Genomic DNA, 15,469 nt, shown 5'->3' with positions numbered 1-15,469 from the left:
TTTACATATTGTCTGTGGCTGCTTTCATGCTACAATGGCAGTGTTGAAGAGTTGCAACAGAAACTACATGTCCTGCAAAGCCAAAAATATTTATTATCTGACCCTTTACAGAAAAAAGTCTGCTGGCCTCTGATCTAAACAACCGAAATAGTAATATCAATTAATATCAAGTGCAATAGCAGTATCAATTGATTTCTAATTATTCATCCCCATAACAAAGTTTTATTTCCTTCATTTTTGATCCTAAAATGAACTCATCTGAAAATGTTAAACCAAAGCAAATAAAATCCAGCAGGAGTATAATCTCTGACCACTTACTACCGTGTTTCCCTGAAAATAAGACCGGGTCTTATATTAGCTTTTGCTCCAAAAGACACAATAGGGCTTATGTTCACCAGATGTCATGCTGTAAAAAACATGCTAGGGCTTATTTTCCGGTTAGGTTTTATTTTCAGGGAAACACAGTATGAACTCCATTTTAGCATCCAGAGAGTGAGTCAGGTGCTGAGAACTTTTTTTTTTTTTTTTTTTTTTTTTTTTTTTTTTTTAAGTTTATTACCCTTGGGACTTATTCTTTAGGACAACCTTAATTTAGAACTTGGCCTTTAAACCTGAGATAATATTCATGGTTACTATAAAATAGATGTGAAGGTATTTTAAGTCGTCTCAAGGTCTACTCTACATACCTTTTGTGTAAAAAGATAAATGTGAGCAACATCGTGACTTTACACTTGACAATGAAATTATCTTCCCACCCCAACTCCTAGGAAATGTACTTTCATGAGGAAGAGAGAAATGATCTGCACATTAGCCTCTCATTAGGAATAACAATGAGCCACAGTAAGTAGCTCTATTGACAGGTCAAAGGACAGTTGATCATATTGGCCTTGAAAACCACAGTCAATCATAACCCATCCCCTGGGAATCTGGAGACCCCAGTTTGTAAATTATTGGACCCAAGCAATTCTTCCACATAACCATTTAAACCACCTTTTCTCCTTGGGAAGAAAATAATGACAAAAGGCTACACAAAAATACTATGAAACATTTTTAATCCTGGAAAGGATTTGATTGCTAGTAACCAAAGAGAGGGAAAGTCAACAAGAATAAAATTCAGTCAAGTGAACACATATCAAATTGCTCAACATTGTGAAATGGCATGATATAATTTATCCAAAGAAGACATAGTCTCATCCAGTGGAAAATTGCCTTAAATATGTTTTGACAGACTGCTAAGAGATATTATAGGTGACAGTTGACTTAATAAAGTATTTAAGGCTTCAAAACTGTGCCTTTTAGAAAAATAACAAACAACTTCTTCTATTACTTCAGGGGGAAAAGAAACAACAAATGTCAATTAAAAGTCATAGAAACAAGATAATTCGTCTATGCCTTGCAGTATTCCAATGAGCTTTGCAAAGGCAAGACTTAAAACCAAAGTGAATTTTATAGCCAGGACTGGTCTAAATGTTTTCCTCATAATATTGTTTCCCTCATAGTTCTTTAGTGTTTGGAATAAAATGGTAAGCACTGGGATCCAAAAAAAAAAAAGGCAGCTCCATTCCAAAGATGGGACTGAGCTGATGAAATTTATTTAATATCTAAAATTAGAAATAAATAAATTCTTCAATACCAACTGCATTTTCAGAGAGTTCATTAAAATTTAAGGCATTTTGACATGTCAGAGATTTTAGTTCAGTGACAGGAGAAGAAAGAAGCTACCTGGAGCAAATTCCAATTATCTCTATGGCTTGGTACATGCATGTTGCGCACAGTCGATAATGAAGAGACTGACAGGTGACTGTGCAGAAACTTCCTGACTCTGTCCAGCTATACAACTTTGGCAGGGTTCCTCGAAAAGGGTGCATTTCAAATGTATTTTCATTCTTCTGTTTAATTTTTGGCCAAAATGGGCAAAGGTTCATCAGCACTGTTAGCAAGATAAAAATGAGGAGTGCCAAAATAATTTCTTCTTTACAATAACATTTAAGAAATTAAACAAGAAAAAGGTTTATATTGAGTGATGTTCTCCCTGAATCTTACAACAAACAATAAAATAATGGCAACCTCACCTATACTTATGAATCCAACAGTAGAAGATATACACAAAGCAAACATTCATTCATTCAACAATAACAGCATGGTCCAGTGTTTTACCTATCAGCCAGATAAATGCAATTATTTATTTTCTCCCAGTTTCCTCAAAAATAAAGACATCACCTGCTAAATCAAAAGTTATAAATATACCTCATTGAAAGACATGGGGCAAAACATTCAACAAAACCTGCCCGTATGCTCTGCTTCTCTCAGCCAACCACCAGTCTTTTTAAAAATCTACATTAAGATCTATAAAGACTACTGTTTACTGGAAACAAACCAGAGCACCTTAGATCATCAATGGCCAGGAAACTCCCCTGTCTCAGTTCTAAAACAATTAGGGTTTACATAAAATCGCTCAAATCCAACTTCATTCAAACTGCTTTCAACAAATAATATTTAAGACGTGCTAAGACTAGTAACCTGTCACAGGAGATATCACAATTATCTGGATCATTTTTTAATAAGAACAACACTTATTTCATAACTGCTTATGGTACAACCACATTCTTATTATGAATACAATTATATGCAGTTTTCCAAAATTGAATTCCTGCCTTAGTGACTTAAAAAGAAAAACTTCCATGGAAGTCATAACCCTCAAAATCTTGTAGCAGAATAATAACCATATAACCTTTGATGTTTGACATAGGGCAAATATCCCACTGCCATTTTCTGGAAACCACAAAATTATCCCAATACCTTTGTACAGTTATCTGTACTTGTACACAAGTTATCCCACTTTCGTCTTCATGATTTTGCAAAGTGATCTCATGAAAACAAAAACTTTCCCACTCATTTTCAATTTTTCTTCAAGCATTGCATAAACTGTTTTAAGCCATTTGACTCGTGTGATAGTATCACTTGTTTGTATTAATGGAAAGTCAAGGTTCCTCCTTGCCTTTTTTATTTTTTTTTTTTTTATTAAGATTCCTTCAATACTTTCAGTTAAGCTCACTTACCAGCTCCAACAAGAATGGAATTTCAAAGGGGATTATAAGTGTAGATAACCCAAACTACTTCTGACTCTTCCTAAAAAACTACTACTTATGTAGGCTTCTGAAATCAAGAAAGATAACCTATGGAAAAATGAAAAGTTTATTGTCTTTATTAGCATTTTTAATAGAAAAGATGTTTTAAGGTCTGCCAGGAAAATAAATAATGGGAAAAATAACTATACCTTTAAAAATTTTTCAAATCTTCCCCAAAATATAAACAAAGAAAAGACAAAATGGGATCACAATGCATATGCTAACATCTGCCCTCCAAAGCACAGTTTTTACGTAGACGTTATAAAGAATCAAAGTTACCCATTAACTATATGGCATGCATCAACAGTGCACTGGTGGGCTTAACCTTGGTTTGCGGTTATGTGTATATACAGATAAATCTCTTCCTGAGTTGAGCTTCATCTTCAGTTGAGACTCAAACCATTTGCTTTCCTATTTTTGGCAAGATACTTGACCATGTGATAAGGCAATCAAACATTTCAACCTCCTTCCCTTTTCAGCGGCAAGGCCCTCCTCTGTGACATAACCAACGTGCTGGGTAAGAGGACAGGCTCTAAACTACAGTCCTGGAAAACGAGAGAGCAGGTTTCTGTGTTCATTAGTCTGAAGGCTACAGAGCTGTCTTTTCATATATTTGGGGGTCGTGAGGATTTCAGTTGAACGGATTCAAAACGGTCTTCTTTTTCCTACGAAGAAAAAAATATTAAAACAAAATCAACTCACTAAAATTCCAGTAAGATTTTAGGATCTTATGTGTCCAGAAGGAAAGTTCTGGCAGTCATTGTAATCTATGTACCTGCCACTACTAATTAGGATTTCACATTTAAATAAAGGTGTCAGCTATAAAACAGATAGCATGCCTACCCTGAAGGATGCTTTTGATGTCCAGGAGATAAGACAGACAATGCAAAAAATTTTGGTATCTTCGCAAACAAACACATGATTGCAATAGACACCAAAAGATGTAGCTGTGATGCTTGCTAAGAAACCACTGAGACCTTCCTGAGGGGATATCTGACCTGGGTGCTGAAATAGATGACCTTGCCAGGTAAATTGTGGACAAAATAGAACTGACAGAAACTAAATAGTCTCAAGATCACATAGGATAAATAATAAGGAAAAGGCTGGCAGAGATAAATAAGGTAAATACCAATCAATAAGACAAGATCATTTGTGTTCACTGATATGTTTTAGGAAAATCTTTTGGGTACACATATGCCAAAGATTAAAAACAAGTCATCCTCAATAATAAATCAAAAATTTAACTCAAATATATCATTACTGGTGTTTTCTATATAATACATTCAAAATGTAGCCTATTAAAATAAATTTTTCTTCATTAGAATAAAGAAAAATAAGTGGTGCAATTTCTTCCTATGTTTTCACTGTAAAAGTTAGAAAAAAGCTTTCCGAAGGCTGCTGGAAGTACATGGGGGGTAGGGGGGAGGGAGGGACTATGCTGTTGACGAGAATACAGCTGAAGAGAGCTAGGATCATTTTAAGAATAGAGGGAATAGGAAGCAGACCAGTCATAGGTGCAAATGGATATGTGTCGAAAGCAGAGAAGTAAAAATGACAAAGTGATAGGACATTGACACTGAGTATCTGCCAGGAAGAATAAGGTTGCTTTTGTGTTTTTTCTCATTTGAGTGGAGAAGTCCAAGACTTCAGACAAGCTTAACGGCTAAGGGACAGGATTATAGAAAGAAAGAAAAAAATCACAGCATGAACACCAACATAGTGCTTTTTCCCAGCTTCTGCTGAGATGACAAGTCCCTGGGAGAGCAGACTGCAAATCTCAGCGCTTTAACTCACTGGCTCTGTAAGAGCTTGCCTGAAGTCTCATGTTTCCCAGACTTGATTTTTTTGGAACAACCACTGATAATTCAAATATTTATTAAGCACCCATTGTTTTGCAGGAATAGGATTAGTCGTTTGGGATACAAAATGTGTGCCCTCAAGAAGCTCATACAAGAAAGAGCTTTAGGGTATCGGCCATGAAGTAACAGGAAATCTGAGACTTTTGTGGCCTTTCCTTGAGAAGATTTGATTCACATGTTCCTGTGAACAGGGGAGGGGAGGCAGAGACTTGTTGATTATCCTCAAGGTAATGTTTAAAGTAAAACATCGAAACCCCTTTATAAAATCATGTTAGCCTCATAGGGCTTTAGTTGCTATGTACTCTGTGTTCACAGGGGATTTTGCTCCTATCACTGATATAGTGGGACATACATGATACATATGTGTGTGTGAGTGACATGTATGTGTCCTCCACTTATAAATTAGATTGTCTTTGAGATAAGACACTGTGTCTAATTTAATATATCACCAAGACCTGGCAGAGTATCTAACACAGACTGTCCCATAAATGACTGTGAAATAAATAAAGTGTAAAAATGAAAGTAAAAGTGTTTTTAAAGATAGCTGAGAAAAGTCAAGAAAGGTAAATCTATAAATAAAACCCCACAAGTCCAGTGCATTGGGAAATACCAAATAAGACATGGTCTTTAGAACATAAATAAGAATTCTTAAGATAAAGCAAACTTTACATGACACAGCAGTTAAGAAACTTATAAACATTTTTGTACCATGAAACCATGCATAACAATTCTTTTTAAATAGGACATACAATAAGACTTGTGCAATGATATTCACAGCAGATTTATTTATAGCCAAATACCGGAAATAGCACAAGTATCCATCAAGAGGAGAACAGATAAATTTTGGCATGTCCATAAAATAGAATACCACTCCAGAATAGAAAGGAATCCAGTACTGATTAATATAAAGTAAATGAACCTCAGAAACATTTTTCTGAATGAAAGAAAACTTACACAAAATATATTACAAAATATATTATGTAATTACAATTATGTGAAGTCTAAAACAGATAAAACGAATCTATCATTTAAAAGGTCATTACAGTAGTTTCCTTTGGGGGATGACAATGGGGATTGATGCATGCAAAAGCACATGAGTTTACTTTAAGGGTGAAACTAATGTTTATATCTTAATAGGATTTGTGGTTACAGGTATATGCATTTTTCAAAATTCATCAAATTATGTATTTGTGATGTGTGCATTTCACTCTATGTAAACACTTTACCCTAAAAAATGAAAATGTTAAATTATCTCATTAATTATATGTATCCTGAAGTACTTAGAGGGAAAATGTATTAAAGTCTGTAACTTACCTTGAAATGTATTCATAAATGGATAGAGGTATGGAGATATGTAGAGATATGCAATAAAGTAAATACAGTAAAACTTAGGTCCTAAGTATATGGCTATACCACTGTATAATTTTTTCATCTTTTCTGATATTTAATTTTTTCATTAAAATTGTTTTAAATTATTATATTGACTAAAATTGCTATTTAGAACAAAATGTACAGTGAACCTTCTCAGAGAGAAAAACTCTATCCCTCATTTTCTTTCCTGTGATTGTTTCCAAGAACCTTTTTAAGCTTTTAACTCTCTAGCTATAAAATAATAACAGAGGATGTACTACAATATGAGGAAACACTTAAAAGTTTTATGTCATTCTTAACACACACTCTCCCCTGAGTAATTCCCATGTAATTCTTTTAGATTCAGCTTAGAGGTCACTTTCTCTTAAAAATCCTCCCTGGCATCTAAATGCTTATTTCATTATAAGACAACACCCTTACAAATACGGCATCACAAAATCGAACTAGTTGAGAAGTCCAAGCGGATGATGATGGCATATAATTCTCCATGGGTCGCATGTTTCTGCATGTCTATTGAGGAAGACACAGTCCTTTTTCCTAGCTAAGCTTCTCAAAGACATTTATACACCCAAAAGCATTGGATGGATAATGTCTCCTGCGAGAACAAAGGAAAAGTTTGCTTACAGTCCTGAAAACTGGATAGTGTCTCTCCCCATGAAGCAAATGGCAAATGTACTTACTGCCCAGGTTCCCCAAGCTAAGGGCTCCTCTTCTATAATGTAATCCACTGTGTGTACAATAACCAAAGCAAACAGGGACATTTTGGCTACTACTATTGCTCTGAGTAATGAACTGCATTTTGTCTCTGACCGAGGAGCTTTACAAGTTCCGAAGTGTCCATGAAACTATAGCAGGTTAATCTGTTGGCTAGCGGGTAGACTGAGATTTCATAATTTCCACAGTTCTTCACTGCTTTGCTGATGAGAATGTGAAATTGACAGAGAGGTGTCTTTCTGGAAAAGGAAGGATGAGAGGCCCACACACTGCTTAATAACATTTGAGGGAAGTCCATGAGAATTGGTAGCAAACATTTTGACTAAACTGTATGGTCAACAAGACAGTAAAAGGGTCCTCCACTTTATTTCCTGGAAATAAAGAGGAACGGGGGACCTGCTTGAAGGCTGAGTACTGAGAAGTGGGTTCAAAGAGTTCACAGTTCAACTGCCTAAATGGTGGCCTGGATGTTGTTAATTCTCCTTTGGGAAGGAGGACTTCCTCACCCATCAGGCAATCAGCTTCAGGTGTGCCCCATGGGAACCATTAATACTAAAATTCATCCTGATCAGAAAAGAAAGCTTCACCTCCTCTCTGACAAGTTAAAGACACATGCACTTACAATGAGCACTGAAACAAAAATGGAATCCACTTATGGGTAGAAACTAGGTGAATTGTTAGCATTTTGGCTGGTTTATTTGGAGATGACTATGTCAGGACTCAATGATGGTTAAGTGAGAACTGCAACAGCTAAGCTATCTTAGGGTTCAACCCCTCTTGCAATCTGTCATGCCAACTTCAGATCCATGCAGAGATGACAGAGATTTTATAGTGGGTCCTGACTACAGTGACAGAGATTTGGCTTTCTCTGGGAAATTTCCCTGCAACAAATTCCCATAGGAATACTTAGTGCGGCACTGATTAGTATTTGAGTTCTTACTGCCCCAGATTGAGTTTACAAGGTGGAAGAAGGTCACTGGAGAATGAGAAACTGACCTGGAGGAATCTTGGTAAGTTAGTATGATTGTCCTCACCCTGGAAATTTTCCTGACCATTTATTTTAAAACCAGTCATTACTGAAAAGTTATGACATTGGAGCAAGAAATAGGTGGATTCCTTAATAAAAAAAAGAACTATAATATGTGAGTCAAGCTTAAATTGACAAAAGGACATGCAAATACAACAAATGGGGTTTAAGCCATGTTCGAAGTGAGGAAGGGAAGATAATGTGACCTTGTGTGAGGGGTTCTATGTGCCCATTCAAGATGCTGTTGTTGTTGCTTCTTTGCCTAAACATATAGTAGGAATCGACCATGTATGCTTGTCCTTCCTTGTATCCTAAGTGCCAGAGGAGAGTCCTCTAATCAAAAGCAGGCACAGGCACAGAAGGGCTAATGGGACACCCCAGGGGTCCTAACTCCTCTGCCATCTGCAACATATTTGTGGGTCAAGGCTGTACAAATATCACTTCTGACACCCAAAGTTGTCACTATATAACTGATGTCCTGTTGGTGTCTAGTCAGAAGCCTCAGTCTCAACAGCTTTGCCTATGTTATCAGATTTCTGCCTGAAGAGATGGCTGATCAACCCCCACAAAATCCAGGGACCTGCAAACTAAGTAACATTTCTTGAGACTATGGGGGCAGATTTTCAGTGCTAATTCTAGCCAGCAGGCAAAGAATAACAACCAGTGCCTCACTGGACTCTGCTGTTGGAGACAGTACAGCTTCACTTGAGTATTCTACTTGCTCTTTTTTTTATCAGCTAACCCATAAAGTAGTGTTTTATGACTTGGGCCCAAATCAACAGGCTATGTTAAGAGCTGTCCAGCAATCTGAGTCCCATTCTATACCTTTGTGATCTCACAATCCTAATGACCACTTTGTGATACAATTCACTGTGATTAATGATTTTGCCAGTTAGAGATTCTGGCAATGGGAAGCAGCCGTCACCTAGAGACATCCTTTGGGGTTTTATACATGTCATCTCCTTGACATGGCTACTCTTTTAAAAAGCAGCTATTAGCTTGTTAATAAGCTTCTGTCAAAACTGAACGCCATTTCCATTTCCACCTTGTGACTCTATAGCCTGACAGCCAACAAGGCTGGTGGGCCAACAAGGTAGGAAGGGCACAATAAGCTTTACTTGTCTAATATAAAGGAGATATTCCAGAACACAGCTGGTCTGGCCCAAGCAACACCTCAGCCTTACATGAAAATATATCAGCATTCCCTTTGAGGGACACTTTATCCCTTTCCTCACATACCAAAATGCCACTAGCTCCATGGAGCCCTCAATTCATTGATGCTATATTACATTCCTGGGCCTGATTCATAGATGGTTTGGTTGAGCTAAAACTCAATGGTGGCCACTGGCTGCTCTAGCTGCCTAATCCAAGCACCAGGTATGAAAAACTGAAAACCTACAAGATTGCTCAGCTCAGTGGGCAGAACCCAAAGCCATTCTCATAGCTCCGGCCAAGCATCTCTTGATAAGCCTTGTTACATTTTTACTGACCTATGCTATTGCTAAGTCTTTGGCCTGCCACTTGGAAAACCATAGACTGGTATATTAGTCACCCTTCTTTCATACAACTAACTCTGGAAACAGATCTCAGGTGCCAATCAGATCATCTTAGTCGCTCATGTAGATGCCCACAGTAAGGACCCATCCTCTGAAAAGACCAAATGGAATTAAGCATCTGATAAAGACCACACAGATTGTCACACCAATGCTGTATGGATCCATCATGCTGCCCAACATAGCAAATGGAAATGGGAGCTGGGAGAGAGATAATCGATTGATACTACTTAAGGTTATATGCACTCATGAAAATCCAGGATTCTTCTCTGACTACTTCTGGGCATGATGTGTCTTTATTTACCCCAACCAGCAATCCCCAGGATGCCTGGTGGTAGCCCCGCCAAAAAGGAGCCTAGAAGATTCAAATATAATTCTTGGTTAGCCACTTGTATTGTTCTGTTGGACTGTCATGATCCTAAATCAAAAGGATAATGACCACTTGGTTGAGTACACTGGTCATCAAGCCCCCTAGGCCTACACGGACAAAGGTGGGGGACACATAGGGTGCCCATACGTTTTTCAAAATGCCCTGTTCCTCTTACACCTGAATGTTTGGAACATAGGTTTAGGTGCCAGTAGGGGATGAGTAGAAATAAGGCGAAGTTGCAGCTACTGAAATGGGACACATTGATTTTGTGGCAGTGGAAGGAGAGCAACAATGCAGTGTCATAATAAGGTACGTGGGGAGGAGATGCCTTAGACCCTGAGAGGTACGAAAGATGGAGGGACATCAATCATCGTTCGTTTTTCAGAGCCACCTGTCACCTTCCTAGGAAGGAAAATGCCTTAGGGTTCCTCTCTCAAACTGTTTTAAGTACCTTAAACTTAAGTGACAACTGGGCCTACCACACCCAGCAGATGCTCTAACCACAATTTGGTTGCCATTCTCCTTAAACCTACTGAGAAATCTAACAAAAACAGCAGGGAATGGCCCCAGCTCCTGCCCAAGAATAACAACAATCAATACCTCCATTCGCATAGTCATTGCTCATTCCAGGAGGTGGACAAATACCACACAGTTTGTGGTGTGGACAAGCAGGGGAAATTGGACTGACTGCCCTAAGGCAATCGCCCCTAAGACAAGGAAGAGACACAATTGTTTAAGGTGAATTGGGAACCCTGCAGCAAGGAGGCTGCAGGCACTGTTAACGTGTACTGCTTAACTTACTTGGTGCCCCCAACAATTGCAAATAATACTTCCTCTCCAGAGATACCATGTTTACCTCAAGGACTATACTTATGTAGAAGTCAGCCATTACCTTGCTTACCTCCTAAAAACATGGTGGCTTACACTTGCACTCTAGGAGTAGTCATAATTTGACTATTTATGGAAACATTCCCAGTAGATCGTGGATCTTTCCAAAATAAGACTACTTTTGGTTACTGAAAGGAGGTTCCTAGAGGAATAACTGACTTGTGATTTATGCTCAACCTATGGGCAGTTATTCAATTAGAAAAGGTGGTGCGAAAATTGTCTCTGACTTCAGCTAAAGTAATGAATGCCACCACTTCAGCCTTTGGAGGTATTCAGGTCAGCGTCAACTCACTGTCTACATGTTGTTATGGACAATATAAGTGCCCTATACTTCCTCCTTGAGGACCAAGACAAAGTATGTGCAACTACTAAAATCCTACCTGGATTGTCTTGTTAGATTGGCATCACTCTAGATCAAAAGGATAATGACCATTTGATTGAGTACACTGCTCACCAAGTTCCCCTACCATGGCCCAAGTAGACAAAAGTGGGAGAGACATTGGGTCTCTGCAATTTTTGAAAACTCTCTTGACTCTTCCACCCGAATCTTCTGGAGGAAAGATCTCGGTGCCAGTTGATAGGTCTCAGGTTGAAGAGACAGCTCAGTACTGGGACTTAAAGAGAAAGCCACATAGTTTCCAAAGGGGGATCCTGATGGCTTATGGGATTTGTTCAGATAGTTAGGTCTGAATACCTCTGGTTATGATTGAGGTTAACAATATAGGTTGGCCTCATTTTGCTGTTTGAGATTCTGTTGGTAGTAGCTTTACTTAAGTGCTGTATGAAGTAAATTGACCAGATTTGATTCCAGCCTCAGTCAGTTAATCAGAGTGGTCAATGGAGTGCTATACTAATGGGAAAATTCACCAGAAGCTGAGATGGTATAGAAACGAGGTTTTGGTATTTTTGGGCGACAATTCTCCATGGTTCTCTTGTATTTCTGCACATCTTATGACTGAGACTCTCATCTGCCTTTGTTTAGACTATCTTTTGGACATTTGTATAGAAAGCAGCAATGTCCAAAGGACATTTGTATAGAAAGCAGCCTTGGAAGATATTATCTCCTTCCAGAGCAAAGAGCAGGCTTGCTTACAGTCTTGGAAATAGTGTCTCCCTCTGAAGCAATGAACAGGCACGCTGCCTGTTTAGTATAATAACAACAATGTCTCCCTTTGGAACAAAGGACAGGGATGCTTACTGTCCATTCTAAAAGATTCAGGTTCCCAAGGCTTAGGGTTGTCTTTTTGTAATGCAAGTCACTGTGTGTGCAAGAGTCTTCTATCCCTTTTCACATAGCCCTGTGGAAAGTGGGGCTTTGGGAACTTGTGTAAATGCTGATACTCTGGCTAGTGCTTCTGCTGTGAGTGCTCCACTGTCCTTTGTCTCTGAAAAGGAATCTCATATCTTCTAAAGTGTCCATGAAACTGGCAGGCTCACTTGTTAGACTGAAAGTAGGGTAAAACGTCAGATCTTGACAATCACTGTACATTCACGATTCCATAGCAACAGTATCCTTCCTAAACTACCATATTGAGAGAAGAAAAATTAACCATTAGTAGAAGGGGAATATGGCATATTCACTTTATTTTTAAGTGATCCTCTATGATATATTGATGTGCTTAAATTAGGAGAGTAAAAGGAAATGGTTACTAAACACTCTCAATAAATATAACCCTTTGCTACTTGTCCTTTCTTCTGAAAACCATTTGAAATGCATTTTCTTTCCTCTGTTTGGTTATATTTTTAATCCTGAGTGGATAAAATGATGATTTCTCATCTTCTAAGTCAATAGAGAAGAATGTCAATAAAATGTGTTTACAAATAATATTTAAGGCTTCAGGCTATCTGTTTGGATACAGTAATCATTTCAAAGCCAACATATGTGATGGCATCTGATAAGATACGTTTAATATCTCAGCAGCTTATATAACTTTTATTTTCTGTACATGAAGCAATCTTGCTATAAATGTTTTTAAATTTTGAACAAACATGAGATCTTTTATTATAATACATTACCTTTGTGAAAAGTCAAACATGACAAAAATGTATTACTTCAAAGAATAAAGACATCCATTAGTTCAAAACTCCCCCAAAGCAGCTACTATTGTAGTTTTCTATGCAAATACTAACATAAATGAATATTTACTAGAAATGTGATAGTCTATGCGTTGTTTTTATTTTATCTCGGACCTATTGGAATAGCTATTTCTATCTTTAATAGCTGCATCGAGCAATCATTCGATGTATGAAAATTTCTCATCTAACTCCATATTGATGGTGTTTAAGGTTATTTCTATTTGGTTAACCAGCAAAAACAATGCTGCAGTGAATATTCTTGTATTTACATCCTTACGTACTTCTAAGAGTATTTCTGTTGGATAAATACCGACAGATACAGATATGCTGAACGACAGGGTTTGCATGAATACTACTATTAGGTTAACATGGCCCCCGATGGATAAATAGTCATACCAGGTTAAAATTCTGTTCTCACCTTTGTTGCCAAGGACTTGAGCTTTCCCAGTAGTGACTGTTTATTGGAATATACAACTTCCTCTTCATTGTCTTCTCCTTCCATGATAGCACAGCTGTCTGCAGCTGGGAGTTCACACTCTTTTGAGTTAGTTGTCATTACTAATTTGGAATACTTGTACTCCAGTCTAAGTAGTGGTAAATAAGTAAATAGATAAATAAAGTGGTGGTTTAATATAAATCAATACCTATTTTAGGCAGTCATACATCAGGTCATTAAATCATCTTGTAGTATAGTTGTTCTACCAACAAATTTCCCTCACCTACAGCCATCTCACTATTTGTTCTCATATATCTACCATCTACACACAAATTTTTTCCCAGGATTTCGGAGAATCAGTGCAATACAGTTAACTCTATCACTTATTTTACATTGGCTAAATTGTCCAATTATGGACTTTTGAAAAACAAAGCGGAACCCTGAGGTCTGAATGCCTTTTCTTAATTTATAAATATTTAGGAGCTAATTCACTATACAGTGTTCCTAAGATCAGTTCATAAAGGATAAGACTACCATACAGGCAATTGATTTAGTCTTTAAAGTTTTTCTATCTCACTCATTCCTTTCTATTCAGCACCTCAGATATTCCAATTATCCTGTAAATATAGAACTTTCACAGCCCCACTGACATGTAAATCATTTTTAAAAAGTCAATCATGTAACACATCAATAAATAATCAGGAGGTAGACTCAATATTCAACTCCAGATTCTTGGAGCCCTGTAGTAAATAAAGGTGATATCTGCCTGTACAATCAATTTGTTTCTTTGCAAATACCTGCCCACAAGAAACTGAAAAAGAAAAGATGAGGAAAGAAGACATCATGTTGTCATGAAAAGAAAAATAAACACAGAGAGAAAATCTGCCTTCCAATCTTAGACCTTAGTAACCTGCCTTCATTTTTCTTTGTTTTGTAATAAATAGGTCTAATTCAATAATCTCTAATGTTCTATGATCTCTCTATTACCAGAATAATAATCACTTTCATTTGTTTTCTAAAAGGCCTTTCCTACAACTCCTTCTAGGAGAAACTCCCTGTGTCTCTGAGAGAAACTATTGGATATAATGATTAAGTCTAAAATTTTCACAACAAAAGAGATCCTTCAATTCTTATATGGTCACTCCAGTGAGGTTACTTACTTCTGATTCTTTTTCCAGAAATAGCAAGTTAGAGCCACCAACAAAACAGCTGTGAAAGCTCCCACACCTGCTCCCACTTTTAGCCAAAAGTCAACTGTTTCGCAGGTTGATAACTTTTTCTCAGGCAAAGAAATTCCTTTAATGCACCATTTAGGTTCATTCCACACATATAAGGTTTCCTTTGGGGGAAAAAAAAACACACACACACAGAGATGAGAAATGAGACTCAGAAGGAGAAGGGTTTTGCTAACCCTTTATTCATAGTAGGCATAGAGGATTTTTCAGCATTCATCTAATAGAAGCTCCAGAGATTTAGAAGCCAAACAGATGATATAGAAGAGGGATCAAAGAGCGTGAATAAGAAAATGATGAATGAAAATACAACGAAACCAAATAAAACCACGGATTATAAGATCAGAAGGCCTGCTACATGCTGAGGAAGTTGAATAAAAATGACTCCATCTGGACACATAATTTGGGCTTTTTTCCTCAAATTTCTGATGATCCCGACTTTCTAATCATGTTTTTAAATGAAAACTTAGTTGTTTAATACAATTGATTGGAATGGGTTTCAGCTACCCATCATGGAGGTCCATTTCCCCAACAAGCCTCTTCTCTGAGCAGAAAAGCACTCTGGACCCAGGACACGTAAGTGCAACATGACTGCAGGCTTTGGTGACTGGTCTGGGGGGAAGCACACAGACTGCACCCCCCTTCTCCATGCCAAAATAAGGAAGGCATCATTCTGGGTCATCACCACCCACACGGGGTTCTTAACTCTGCCTCTCAAACTAGATGAGTCAATTTTAGTAGGGCGATGTTTTTCAAAGTACAAGTTCTACACAGTGAATAATAAAACCAACATACTGGGTCTCAACCAGCAATTT

At 37.6% G+C, this 15,469-nt stretch overlaps 1 protein-coding gene across 1 annotated transcript in view; it reads right to left on the bottom strand.

Annotated features, from left to right (window-relative positions):
• Positions 1 to 3,177: 3,177 nt before the first annotated feature.
• Positions 3,178 to 15,469, bottom strand: part of ELAPOR2 (endosome-lysosome associated apoptosis and autophagy regulator family member 2) — a 168,315-nt gene continuing 156,023 nt past the window's right edge. The window contains exons 20-22 of the mRNA XM_019749771.3: positions 14,583 to 14,761; positions 13,405 to 13,570; positions 3,178 to 3,793 (exon numbers count right to left, since the gene is read on the bottom strand). Of these exons, the coding sequence (XP_019605330.2) occupies positions 3,734 to 3,793; positions 13,405 to 13,570; positions 14,583 to 14,761 (405 nt within the window). The 3' untranslated portion in view covers positions 3,178 to 3,733. The remainder of the gene's footprint in view (positions 3,794 to 13,404; positions 13,571 to 14,582; positions 14,762 to 15,469) is intronic.

The sequence above is a fragment of the Rhinolophus sinicus genome, chromosome 4 (assembly GCF_057876585.1).
Source record: "Rhinolophus sinicus isolate RSI-liver-muscle chromosome 4, RSI-T2T, whole genome shotgun sequence".
In the NCBI taxonomy this organism is placed as follows: Eukaryota; Metazoa; Chordata; class Mammalia; order Chiroptera; family Rhinolophidae; genus Rhinolophus; species Rhinolophus sinicus.
Note: the sequence above shows the minus strand (reverse complement) of the source record. Positions and strands in the feature narration are given on the sequence as shown.